The sequence below is a fragment of the Temnothorax nylanderi genome, unplaced genomic scaffold (genome assembly GCF_030848795.1).
Source record: "Temnothorax nylanderi isolate EJ_2023f unplaced genomic scaffold, tnyl_v1.0 TNYL_tig0006_pilon, whole genome shotgun sequence".
NCBI classification, from domain to species: Eukaryota; Metazoa; Arthropoda; class Insecta; order Hymenoptera; family Formicidae; genus Temnothorax; species Temnothorax nylanderi.
The window spans coordinates 2,281,579-2,295,773 of record NW_027249068.1 but is presented as its reverse complement, the minus strand read 5'-3'; the positions used below and the strand labels follow the sequence as shown (position 1 = coordinate 2,295,773).

At 37.5% G+C, this 14,195-nt stretch overlaps 1 protein-coding gene across 2 annotated transcripts; it reads left to right on the top strand.

The window, feature by feature from the left end:
• Positions 1-1,638: 1,638 nt before the first annotated feature.
• Positions 1,639-12,745, top strand: LOC139778904 (uncharacterized). Of its 2 annotated transcripts, none has more exons than XM_071717053.1 (12): positions 1,639-1,831; positions 2,883-3,025; positions 4,136-4,460; positions 4,533-4,727; positions 4,799-4,914; positions 9,338-9,552; positions 9,812-10,472; positions 10,826-11,246; positions 11,530-11,751; positions 11,826-11,998; positions 12,204-12,350; positions 12,431-12,745. In XM_071717053.1, the coding sequence occupies exons 2-12, from the start codon at positions 2,918-2,920 to the stop codon at positions 12,521-12,523; spliced, it is 2,676 nt and encodes an 891-aa protein (XP_071573154.1). In that variant the 5' UTR covers positions 1,639-1,831; positions 2,883-2,917; the 3' UTR covers positions 12,524-12,745. The 2 variants fall into 2 exon arrangements, with proteins under 2 accessions (XP_071573154.1, XP_071573150.1); XM_071717049.1 differs by having other exon boundaries at positions 4,106-4,460.
• The last annotated feature ends 1,450 nt before the right edge of the window (positions 12,746-14,195 follow it).

The window sequence follows — 14,195 nt, the reverse complement described above, 5'->3', positions numbered from 1 at the left end:
CCTCCCTCCTTTTTTTTCGACGCTTTGTGCCTTTTTTGCTACGAGTATGCGATAAATGAAGGTGAAACGGACGGATTTGTTGGCCGATGTTGACGCCGCGGCAGCGCTCGACCACGTTCCGGTCCTGCTTTTAAAAGGAAACGGGAAAAGCAGTTAGGGCAAGGAAAACACACAAGGTGGGGTGGGGGGATAGAGGAAACAGTTTATGCTTACTGCATTTAAAATCAAACGTCGTATGTATATGTATACGTACATGGATTTCGAAAGAAAAGACTTTTATAGAAAATTATGAAGAGGAGATGGAACTGTATATGTACATACGCTATTATCTATACGTAGATTTATTCGTTTCGGTTATTTTTTGTCCTGAAATTCAAAGTGAAACGGTATGGGCCGATATCACAGTCTCCGATTAAACTCACTCTGCATCTCTTTCTAACTGTCCCCCTAGAAAGAGACGAAGAGTGAGTTTAATCGGAGGATCACGTTAATCGGAGACTGTGTCGACTGTGATATCGGCCCTATATCCATGATAAAGGGAAATAGATCCTGGAGAAGTGTAGGTCCCAGAAAGTGTAGGTATCAGGTAAAAGAGCAAACGAGCGAGAACGGTTGCGAGATGCGAGATCCTTCGACGTGAAGGAGGTTGTCGACGAGACGATATGAAATTGTGCGAGTTTTCGAGGTTTTTCTCAAACTCGAGAAATTTTGGACGATAGGACAAAGCCGATGTCACGAACTTTGAATCTGTAGATTAGTGTAGATTGAATAAAAGACGAGCGAGGACCAGTAGTGTCAAATGGTTCGAGTAAACGGCTTTTATTTCTTACGGTTGGCCGCATTGTGCCACGCACTTAATATCGCGCAAGTACGATATCGCGAAAAATACGCGAAATTGATTTACTTCGCGACGATAACGTAATTTGCTCATATAAACGTGTAAACATAATTTTGATTACAATCTCGGCGCGTCTCTTATATTATTATATCAAGGATTTATTTAATAAATTACTAGAAATGTTGCGTTCTGTGTGGTGCGTTTGTAGTAATTTATCAATTCGATCTAGGGAAAAAAAGTCGCGGAGAAAACCACCTGGGTAACTTTGATCAAACTTAACTTATTTATCAAACGATACTTACATTATTTTTTAACATAAATGGAATAATGTCCATTTCTATCAATGCAGATTAATTTTAATTTTGGTCAAGCTTACTTTTTACCTCTTTCTAGTTTTAAGAATATTAAAATAATTATAAGGATAATCTGTCAGTCAATTAGTTAATTGAAGTTAAGTCGAGGTCGCCCTGAAGAGAACATATACATTTTTTTGTTAGAAATTTTGTAATAATTCTGCTGATTCAATTAATCGCCGATTAAATTAATCGGAGTTTGGTCGGTTCGTTCCAAAGGCAAGAAACATGAATTTTTCAATCGTTTTCAAACGTAACATTTACGCGTTAAATCCGCGATACTCCGATTCAAATTGTCCAATTGAAATTCAGTGTCGCCAATAAATCGGCTCGCGCATGGCGGTGCCGCGACGCGCGACGCCCCAATGGCCCCAACGAGCAAACGGAGCAAACTCAGCAAACTCTCTCGCATTTCGCGTCTCGAAGCCTCGAAGCAACTCTAGGCGACGCGCGTACGCCGTGGTGTGTGTGATACCGCAATTGTAATTGTATCGCGTATCCGATTGTGCTGGGAATCGGTGGGCTATTTTGCCGCGTTTTCCGTGCGAGAATTCGCGTATCCCGATCCGACGGTTTTAACGAAATGTCACGTAGATCTCGAGCGCGATAACCTGCGATCTCGATCCACCAGCCCGGCCATGTGAGTATGACCGCGAGCGAGTCTCTCTTCCCCCGTGCTTGGTGGTTGAAATCCATCATCATTGACGTCTCCCTGTCGGGCGTTCGCGAACGTGTCGGCGAGCGAGACAGAGGGCAGAGGCACGCTTTTGCGACGGCCGAGCCGACGCGTTCATTGTGTCGGCGGCTACGCCGATCTTCCGGTTGCAGGTTGCAGTTTTCGTTTAATTTTGTGAAACCAATTCGGAGATATATCGCGAGCGCACACTGAACTATAGATCACGGAGATTGTAGAGATAGCGACAAGGGGAAGGGGGGAGAGAAAGAAATAGTGAAAGAGAAAGAGAGAAAGAGAGAGAGAGAGAAAGAGTAAGAGTGTATGTATATATAGGCTTGTTCTTTTCAGCTGAACTTCTTGCACGGTTCATCTTTTATCTTTTTCTCTCCAACATGAAAAGAAAAAGAGGAAAGATGAACCGTGCAGAAGTTCAGCTGAAAAGAACAGGCCTAATGTATGTGTGTATTTTATTGTCACATTCATACAGCACGCACGTGAAACGTTTTGTCGGGTCCTATTCACAGATTGATCAATTCCGCGTGTGACTTATTTGTACTTTTTATTCGAGCATTATCACGTATCTGTGTGAGAAGAATCAAACGCGATCAGCGTATCTTGTTGCAGTGAGCGTCTCGCGCTTTCTCGTGTTTTTTTTCAAGTGCAAATGAGAGTTAAATTCGTACTTTGACACCATTTTATCTCCAAGAGTTGCATTTTGTAAGCTGCGATACGTGCAGTAATATTTTTCCCTGTATAATTGTATATATCCGACAATCAGCGACTTACTGCTAAGGTATCACATTAGGATATCATATTTTTTTTTTGGTATAATTTTATCATCTTGTGTCAAACTCAGATGACTTGATGAAAGACCAATTTGCTTGATACGTAATAATGAACTGTTACTTTGTAATTGCTATAATTATTCCTGTGAGATTGTAAATTCATTAATCATCTGTAAAATACAATTGATTCTTACTTGTTTGCTTAACATTTGTGTAACTTATTGTTGCAGAGTGTTCATTGCTGTAACATCAATTTGTCACAATCATGTCCTATCCTGGTCAGCCACCTATGGGTATCCCAGGGATGCCTCCGATGCCATACATGGTTGGTGCGCCACCACCAATTATGGGAGGAGTCATGCCTATGGCCCACGTAAGTAAATTTGCCTCTTTAGGGCATGATAGACGTGTTTTGATATTGATTGATTATTTGTAAAAAGCATCACATTCGTTTAGACGCGAGTTAAGCCAGTTTGCGTGTAGTAACTTTTGTTTTTGCTACCTCTGAACAAATTTTTTTTGAAATTGTTATCTATAAAGTGTCTGCGAGAGCATTAATTTTATACAACACAGTATACAACATGCATAAGTGCCCATCTACAATAGGTGTTTTAATGCCCTAAGCCTTATGTTTTATGCTCTAAACTGTGACGTTTTTCCGGCCTTGAGCGTTCGTGTCTGAGCAGAATAGCAGACTTATAATTTCAAGACAGTGTTTTATGCTTTAAATCTTTGTTTTTAGCAACGCACAATACTGTCTTGTGTCTCAAGTCTTAAACGAGTGTACAAAGTGTCAACATTGTAAGACTTGAGACACAAGACAGTATTGTGCGTTGCTAAAAACAAAGATTTAAAGCATAAAACACTGTCTTAAAATTATAAGTCAGCTATTCTGCTCAGGCCCTTCCTCGCGCTGCTCTAAGCTCTAAGCTCTAAGCCTGAAGCGAGTTGGCCAACTCCCATCTTTAAAAGCTTAGGGCTTGAGGCTTAGAACCTATGTAATATCTCTCTAAAACAAAGACTAGGGCTTAAAGCACCTATTATAGATGGGGAGTAATGAAAGTAGCATTGATTAATACATTTGCTGTATTATCTTCTACACATGAAGCACGCATTTACACATTTATATTGCTGTAGAGTGATACGTATCGTTTAACAATTATTACATCATAGATTTTCTTCCAAGTATATGAAAACAAACGTGCTTTGAACGAGTTTATAAGCAGCTTTGTACATAAAAAGGAAAAAGTTATCTTTCTTTAAATTTTTCTTTAAATTATTTAATGCATGTGTAACACGCAGAGCAAAATGGACAACTTGATACTCCGTAGCTGATGCTTAGTTAACCGAAGTAAAAATATGAATTAATCGTGCTATTAGAGAGGGAGGGGAAAAACGGAGTGCATGAGTAGACATGTGCATAATTAAGAATCCTACCATTTATAAAACATAGATGATTCCATCACCCGTATCTGCGATGCAGACCTCCGCGCCGGCTGTACGTTACTCGCGCAATCAGAATCGCCACGATAATAATCGAAGGCGCGAGAGAGAGTCCGGCCCACCTGTCACGGTATTCATTGGTAACATAATGGACAGAGCGCCCGACGTGATGATACGACATATTCTGGGGGCGTGTGGGCATGTTCTCTCTTGGAAGAGAGTACAGGCGTTCGGCTTTTGCGAATACGCAGGCCCGGACGCGGGCCTCAGAGCAGTCCGATTGCTCCATGACATGGAAATAGGCACGAAGAAGCTCGTTGTTAAAGTGGACGCTAAAGCTAAGGTAGTCCTGGACCAATTCAAAGGTAAGCTTTCAGCAGAGGTGAAAAAACCAAGATAGAAATAGGATAAAAAATAACCAATGCTTTGCTTTATAGCTGAAAGAAGGAAGAAACTCAGAGGTGGCCAATCGCCTCTACAGGACGAGGTACCCGGTGAAGGAGTTGACGGCGAAGAGGGTGAAGATTATATGGACGAAGGCATGAGAGTGGTCGACGCAGATGCGCTCGCTCGCATCAACCAGATTATAGCAGAACACGCTATAGATCTAGAAATGGCGCAGGTTGCTCCAGGTAATTATTTAAATAGTCGCTAAATCTTATGTACAAGGGACACGTGAGTTTCTTACTGTAATTTATCGCAGAGGAACACCAGACAAAAATGGTAGCTAAATCCTTAAACCTGGATGATGCGGAGATAGAAGAGAGTAAAAGAGACTTGATTACCCGAGAAATTGGCAAATTCAGGGAGGTCATGAAGGTAATTATTATTATTACGAGTATCTTTAAATCTTTTTTTTCTCTTACAGTTTTATCTTTTTTTTCTTTTTTGTAATCATAAAAAGTTTGTCGCGTTAGACATAATAAAAGACAGAATTTTGATCTCTCTCTTAAAAAATATATTGAAAATTTTTTCATTTATCAATCCACGAGGAGATTGATGTTTATGTGTAACACTCGGTTTACGAAGCATTATAAACATATCTTTTTACAATTGATCTCATTAGTCATTACTACAAAATAATGGAAATTTAACGAGATAAAATAATGCATTCCAGATGCAGCAAGGTCAGATAAATATCTGTGATTTAATTGTGCTATTCATATATTAGCGATAATGTATGATGTATCCGTATATTTTTCTCTGAGTATTGATATTTATTTTTTATCTTCTTGTGTTTTTTTCTTTATCATCTTGATATAAAACTTTGGAAAACATCTTTTCATCTTTTATTTTCAGAATATCAAGTATATGTTTGTAATACTTTGTATTATTGTTGATTGTTGTTTTTACATAATGTTAATTTTTTTACGCATCTATCGGTTCATTCACAAGTTTATGACATTTGAGTATGTCAATGACGCCGATCGGATATAGTTTGCGTACGTAAAATTTTCGCAAAGCTTGAGAATATTGAATGTACAAAAAAACATTGTTACATCTTGTTGATTTAGATGAAATCAGAGGTATACAACAGTTATTACAACGATGCTATACACGAAAGAAAGAACTCATCTTTTAATGTTTGTCAATGAATTGCCGCTAGTATCTACCTCGTATGTATGTTGCGATTGGACACGAATCGTTACGCTCACGCTAGTGTAACACTTACATGATCTGAATGATAAAACATGGAGACGCAAATTGACGAGCTCTTGTTGCAATGCGAGTACTGAAAGTGTCCAATCGCATACACATTCTATCGCAGACGCTGGTAATTAGATTCTTTCTCTCTCTCTCTCTCTTTCTCTGTCTTTCTCTCTGTGTACACTTAAAATGTAAAAAAATGTATTTGGATATATGTATACAAGAGAAGATTACGAGTATCTCGAAAGTCGTAGCTTTTAAGTATTTTGTGGTAAAGTGCGTGTGTGCTATATTAGCTCTGAACAATTGGAGCCGTGACTCGTTGCTATAATTATAATAACAGGCAGCGTGCGTCGCACACAGCAAACGCACACGCCTAGGAATGCTGTGTGTGGGGACCACCCTTTCACTCACTCATTGGCTCTGAAGGGAGTCAATCACAGCACATCCCTCGTATTTTCGCAGGCGGCTGCAGGCTCGTTGGTAAGTCAGAGTATAATCCAAACAACCAAACATGAAAAAAAAAAAGAAATGCGCAATACATTAAGAAGGAGACTCATAGCTCTCCGCGACAAGCTGGCGACATGTAACTGATCAGTTTGTTTCTATTGGTATTCTGTTTTACTGATTCGTCGTAAATACAGTGTGCTACATTGCGGCTATTATATTTTTGACGTTTAGAGAAAGATACCATTACGATTTATTTGGCACTAAACTAACTTTATCTACTTCTGTATATGTCATACTAAACTGCTAGCAATTAATGTCCAAAATATGTTTTAATCTGCCAAAATGGTGCGCTGAAATAATGCGTTCTTCTTATCTGTTGTGCAGCTATATTTGGTTTTTATAGTAAAACAATTTTTATTCGATACATGGTTGCCGAATATATTTCCGAGCATCTGTTTATTTGATTTATCAATATTTTGTTTATTACATTTTGTTTTCGTTAATCATGAATACGCATTAAGATCAAAATAATTTATCAACTAACATTGCTGCAAATTACAGTGAATTATCGAATGAATGCTCGTATAAAACATTATAGGTATTTATTTAAAATAAGAGCTAATTAATGCATTAGTAGAGGATAGGAATGAATGTTACTCCTACAACGTGAGTCACTAGAAACAGAACAACTAAATATTTCTCTTAGAGTCAAAGATATAAAAATATGTACAGAATAAAATCCTAGGTGGTTTTGGAAATGCAGACTGTGGGGAAAAAATGTAAAAAATCTCTCTTTTAAAAGATCGTTACTTTTTAGAGTTAGCTGATCTTTTTTAATTAGATATCATTTCTATAACAGAATTAGAGAGTTATTGGTCGATTCGACCCAATGTTCAAGATCTTGTTCTGGTCATGCCTCAACATCTTCAAGTCTAAAGAAAATCTTTAAATGTTTTGTTTCTTGTTAATCACCATGTATACACATTATCATGTATCGCGTTTACATTAATGAAGCAATACATTGTCTCTCTACTCAATTTTTTTCGTAAGAGACACGCGTGTATCCGATTCTGTATCAAATTAAGATGAACGACGAGGAACGATTGTTTGCCGTTTACGAATGTTACGTTGATTATTCGTGTTGACGCCTAGCAGTCTAGTATTCGCATATCGAACGTAGGTAAGCGGTTGTCCAGGTTGCTTTCACGCACACAGCCTAGGATTGGAACGTATTATCATTTTGAACAAAACACACTTTGGCGCTGACACACTTTTTACATCTTTTTACATCTTTGGGATAGACTATTTGTTAGGGCCGGGAGACTCTCTCTGTGCGCTACACACAATGAAACTGATTTTGTCCATCACCAAATGGCGACTGTTCAGTTGTTGTCTTTATTTTGTGTAAACAGCTTCTGTCAGCGTCTCGATCAGACATGTAGTACCTAGGTGCGCGCTCCTCCATTCTCCGGTACCACCACACTGACTGACCAAGTCAACTTCACACCGTGAGTAAACTCCACAACCATGAGCCAACACAAGCATTCGGTTCTTGTAGTATTTTTGCTAGTCAACTGCTCAGTCTGAGAAATACCTTTTTGACCACGTTTCATGTTTCAGCAGTCTATTTTCTCCTCACAATGTGCATCTACTTTTATGCACTGAGTTATTCTACCCTTGTTAGAGCTTAAAATCATGGGTTACCGTATGGACGAGATAGCTTACGTTCTATGTGTCATGCTGACGAGACGATTGTGTAAAATCAGTAGTAGGATGTCATTGTCAATGATGAGAACGATGAAAGATTAAAAGAGCTATATTTTCTCAAATTCGATGATTGTAATAGCAAATATACCAATACTGTAGCGATATTATTTCTATAATTACATATGTCAGGAAGAATAGTAGAGAAAAAAAATGTATAATAGTGTAACGAGTAGCATTTTACTAATAGAGATTATACTTGTTTGTAGAATATTTTATTTAAATATAAATATTTATATTCAAATATTGTGTGAGCAGATTACGTTTTAATCTCATATAATGATCGCGCAATAATTTAACGTCGGGATCGATTTTCCAAACAGTAACCCATTTTTGGATAGTAGTATAACAGAATAAGGATGAATCACACTAATTTATTTCTAAGACGTTGCGTTTATAACACGGGACGATAACGGTGGGCAAACTATTGTGCATTTGATATTCAACAGTTTGCTGCATCGGCTGCCATAACGCGTGTAACCATTACCAGAGGAAAACAAATGTTGTCAGACAGTGTGAGACAGTTTCTTGGCAAATGTGAAAAGATGTTTTGGTGGGATACCCTTCTTCGTGATGACTGCGCTTCCGATTGGTATAATACTTTCTAATAATTATTGAATATTGATCAAGAATGTCTAAATAATCTCAAGACCCCTTTCAAGCTCTTAGATTTTATCATAGATTTAGACACTATCGATTTTACAGGCACATTTGCAATGTTGTAAGTACATTGGGTGGCCTCTGCGATGCATCTGTTAATAGCGTTAAGGTATTTAAATTATAAGCTAGAGTCTAAGATAACTCTTATGCCTGTATCCAAACATTTGTACCTGCACTTAGGTAATTGATATGTAAACGAGATTTCTCTCGCGTAAGATGCTGCCGATCGAGCATACTCCAGTGGAGTGAGTATACCATATTGAAATGAACATCTCTCTACATTCGTTATGTCAGATGATTAAGGCTTATTACAACTAGTAATCGTTCTGTATACGAATCGTGACATGGACATTTACACGCGATTTAAATGCGATTCTTTTTTCTGTTTACGCGTAAGTACGTCCTTTCTGTTGATTGTTAAAAAATGCAATAAAAACATCTCAACAATTGACATACATTTGGCAAAATGTATTTAACAGATTGGAATATCTGCGAATTTTTAATTTGAAGTTTTGTTCAGTAATTAGTACGCGTTCTCATTTTTATAACGATGGTCAGAAAGATCCTTATTTGCTAACAACATTTACAAACATAATAGTATCTTTTGTTGCATCTGAGGAAGATACGATTGCTAGTTTCTTGGTTTCCATCATTATCACAGTTCGACACGCTTGTTTCAACCTTTTTGTCTCACCTGTGCCCGCGTTCTTGTGTTTTATAGAAGCAGGAGGAGGAGAAGGCCCAGGTAAAGCGAAAGAAGGAAGCTGTCGAGAAAGAGGAGCGCGAGAAGCGGGAAAAGGAGCGACGCGATAAGCGTGACGATGATGCTTCCAACAAGGATGACCAAGATTGTGACCCTGGTAGTCCTACGTCTCATAAAGGTCGTAGTGATAGTACCGGCAGCAGTAGAAGGGACAAACGTCGCTCTAGATCTAGGTGAAGTAACGTTTGCATCCCCTATTGGATAGATGCACTATATTGAGCAATGTATAAAACATATTGAACTAAATATTTTTGCGAATAGAAAAGCGCGTGTAGACGCAGTTTGAATACATTGTACAGATTTATGCGAGCCATGCTACATGATGCCATCCTTGGAAATTCACCAGTGATTTCGTTGTCTTGGATAATTTTTTTTTGTGTTGTTTACAAATATAGTTTATTCTCTACTTCATAAACTGTTTGAACTTTTCAGATCCAAAGAACGTGATAGGGATCGATCGAGAAATGACAGAGACCGGGATCGAGACAGAGATCGCGAGAGAGATCGAGAACGGGAACGTGAACGGGAACGGGAACGAGAGCGAGAGCGAGAGCGGGAGCGGGAGCGGGATCGGGATCGTGAAAGGGAACGCGAGCGGGAACGTGAGCGCGATAGAGAGAAGGAGAGAGACCGAGAGCGGGAGAGGGAACGGGAGCGAGAAGAGGTGAGGAAGAGCGAAAGAGAAATTATGCGCGAGAGGGAGGAGGAGGAGGAGTCAAAAGAGAGGAAGAAAAACGAGAGGCGAGCCAGAGAAAAGGAGGCAGCGTACCAGGAACGTTTGAGGGCATGGGAGACACGCGAACGACGCAAACAGAAGGAGTACGAGAAAGAAGCAGAGAAGCGTCGTGCGAAACGCGAGGCCAGAGAGAGGGAGGCAAAACGTTTGAAAGAGTTCCTCGAGGATTACGACGACGATCGCGACGATTCCAAGTATTACAAGGGTAAAGAGTTGTCTCGCCGACTCGAAGAACGAGCATTGGAGGCCGAAGCAGATTCGCGGGATCGTTGTGCCGAACGCCAGGAGCTTCAGCGTTTACGCGACAAATTATATGCGGATGCCTCTAATCCGGATCCTGCCGCGGAATTTGAAAGGGTAGGTTATATTCTACATTTAAGCTTATAATTAAAGAAACAAGATTAATTCTTAATAAATTAAAATGAATTTTAATTTAACTTTTTTTTTATTCGAACTGAGTTTGAGAGTCGTACAGGAATGTAATACTTCCAGTATTAAATTTCTGTAAAGGGGAATTATTTTGTAGGAAAAGCATATTTTACAATATTGTATAAGAATTAGTTCTGCTTTCTATGTTATAATTAAAAATATACTTTATTACGCTACAATACTACATAATGCTGTAGACATTATCTAATTACAAAAAAAATACATAAGAGAATTTTATTATCTTTTATTTACTTTCACGTTTTGCTCCTTTTTTTTATTAGTTGAAAGCCGAAAGGGAGGAACAGTATAAGCCTAAACCAGTGATAACTATAATTGACGAAGAGGATGACAAAGCGGTGAAGAAGGATAAAGAAATAATGCCGCCGATAGAAACCGAGCCAATAGAGAGTGACAGTGATGATGGTGTGCAGTTTGATGATGTTTCTCAGCCAGAAGCACCATCCAGGACGCCACCGCGACATCATCATCATCATCGTCGGCATCATAGACACCATCAAAATCATCATCGCGACGGTGAGGAGAATCAAGACGCATTAGCGGATGCGGACCGAGAGAGTCTAAAAGACGCACGACCTTCACCGGGGCATCAATCAGGCGCGACACCTGCTCAATCCATTCCACCATCGTTAGATGAAGATTCACGAATGTCCCTTGTTAGTGAACCAGAAAAGACAAGTGGTAGTAAGTGTCTCTTGGTTTACCTACAAATACAATGTCGTAAATTGTTTCCTCGCAATTTTTATAGGAATACAACTTCGAACAATCTTTATCATTTATAACAAATATTTAGTGTGTGTATATATATATATATATATATATATATATATATATACCTATTGCTGTCAAGAATATTATTTCAGTTTCGATAATTTTATATTGTTGAGTTAATATATATAAAATGTGCTATAATGTATCGTATTGATATAAATTCTTCCATGTATAATAGCATTCCTCCTTGATGTAGGTAACTTTGTTCCATTTGCTATGGGAAGTGGGGGCAATCGTGCTAGCGATCACAGTATAGGCGGTAAAACACCGGTCAGTCCTAACACCGCTACTAATACGAATTCACAACAGGCGAATCAAACGCGGAAAAAGGGCCGTATTGACGTTAAGGACGTATTTAATAACGACGACGATGACGATGCCGCTAATAACGCGAAAAAACGTAAACTTGTACCTTTAGGTAAGTGTTTTACCTTCATTATTAGTTCTGAAGTTGTTGAGAAGTTGAGATACTTAGAGCTTACATCTTCTCAGATTACGGAGACGAAAAGAAAAAGAAAACCGAAGAAGCCACAAAGACGGGGAAAGAAGAAAATACAAAAAGCCAAGAAGAAAAACGAAAGCACATCAAATCTCTTATAGACAAAATACCTACTGATAAGAACGCATTGTTTGGCTATCAACTCGATTGGGCACTCATCGATAACGTAAGTATTATTCATTTTCAGAAGAACAAATTTTCTTTGTGGAACAAGCTTTCCTTTTTATTTAAAAACTGATTTCATTAATATATCGTTTAATTCCAATCTTGTCTTAATTCATTCTGTACTTTTTTTTATATTACGGTGATTTTTATTGGTAAACCCGACTCTCTTATAAGCATATTTTTACATGTTTCGCTTTTTCGTTTAGACATTGATGGAGAAGAGGATAAGACCTTGGATCAATAAAAAGATTATCGAATATATTGGCGAACCCGAACCTACTCTAGTGGATTTTATTTGTAGCAAAGTAATGGCGGGCAGTTCTCCTCAGGGAATACTAGACGATGTACAGATGGTAATTACACCGTGAAATACTTCTTGCTTTCACATTTTATAGACAAACTTCTTGCGGAATATATATCTCGCGCGTTTCAGGTATTGGACGAAGAAGCGGAAGTGTTCGTAGTCAAAATGTGGAGGTTACTAATTTATGAGGTGGAAGCTAAGAAGATGGGCTTAGTGAAGTAAATGGAGTGTCGTCCATAAATTCATCAATTCATGATTTATACTACACATAAAATTCTTTCGACTAAGCATAAGAAAATGTTTAGATACTACATACTTATATGCAATTTAATATTATTAAATAGGAATTCTATCCTATGAAAGCACAAGTTGCTCGATCAATAGGTGGTACTAAGTGTGTAGTAATTATAGCGTTAAATAAACTTGTAATTATGATTTATAATATTTAGTGTGTTCCTCAATTTATATACGACTGTCGTCGAGCGTAAATGATGACATTCCTACATGACAAAACTGGATATCGGTATCTTGATACACAAATATTTTAATTGATGTTAAATTTACTAATTATTGTATATGACAATCGTTTTCATATATTAGATATACAAGACTTAATATCTGTACGAACATGATATTAACAATCGGCAATCGCGATTAAGAGAAATTACTATTTTCTCTTATTTATTATTTATTAATCAATAGTACAAGTGATAAATAAATATTTCGATACAAAATTTTAACAAATATTTTAATGTTAAATTTATTACCAAGGGAAAATATGTTTTTTTCAATTGTTTGTTTCTGATTAATTTTTTAATGTATGTATAGAAAATTATATCATGAGAATATATGTACCTTGCATATGATCTTAATATATAAATTAAAATTGGTATTAAAAATATAGTCATCTATTCTTTTTCAAATGTTTATTGCAGTCTTTCTTTTCTAATATTTAGAATTGAGCAACGCACTCGTGAATGCTTTCATATGTGAAACTGATTGTGGGCGCGTGTATTGTATTTAAATAAATATTCATACATTGCGTATGTGTGTTGTATAGGCATAATTTTACTTTAGTGTAGATAACGAAAGAAACTTTATAATAAATAACATTTTTGAAATTGACCTTTTCGAAGTTTTGCCTTCTACTTCGCTACGTTCTCTTGATACTTAATCTATTTTTGGAATTTAAATTTTCGCGGTTCGAATCACTGAAATTATAAGAATTTAGAAATTGGAGTTATAGTTCTTGTAATTTTATAATTAGCCACCTTCTGTCTGATTATATTTTCCTGATACTTTATAGATTTTTGAGAATTTGAATTTCTCGCAGGAATGCAAAACTCAAATGACGTCGGTAATTATTGACGGTCGGTGAGGCAACAAGCATCTCTCTCTCAATGCATGCTGTATTATCGATATATAACTTCTCTCTTACGTAATTTTGTTTTATTTAAGCACTAGATGTCCTTGCGTGCACTGTTTTCTTTTTTTCATATAAAAAGCATAAACTCTGGCTGGTGGCCGGCTCTGGCATAAAAGGTATTTCGCTATTTATTGTTAGCCTTAGATAGATATATAATAATCGATCGAAAAGACAATTTAAGGCATAAAGGCAAACTTTTACAACTTGTACAACAGACTAAGGCCCGGTTGCACCAACGTCGCATAACATTTAATTAACCTTAGCTTAACTCACTCTTCGTCTCTTTCTAAGGGGACAGTTAGTTTTTTCTTGCACAGTTCATCTTTTCTCTTTTTCTCTCCAATATGAAAAGAAAAAGAGAAAAAACGAACCGTGCAACAAGTTCAGGCTAAAAAGAATAGGCCTAAGGTTAAATGTTATGGCGACGTTGGTGCAACCGGGCCTAAAAGTCAACTAAATAACTGACTG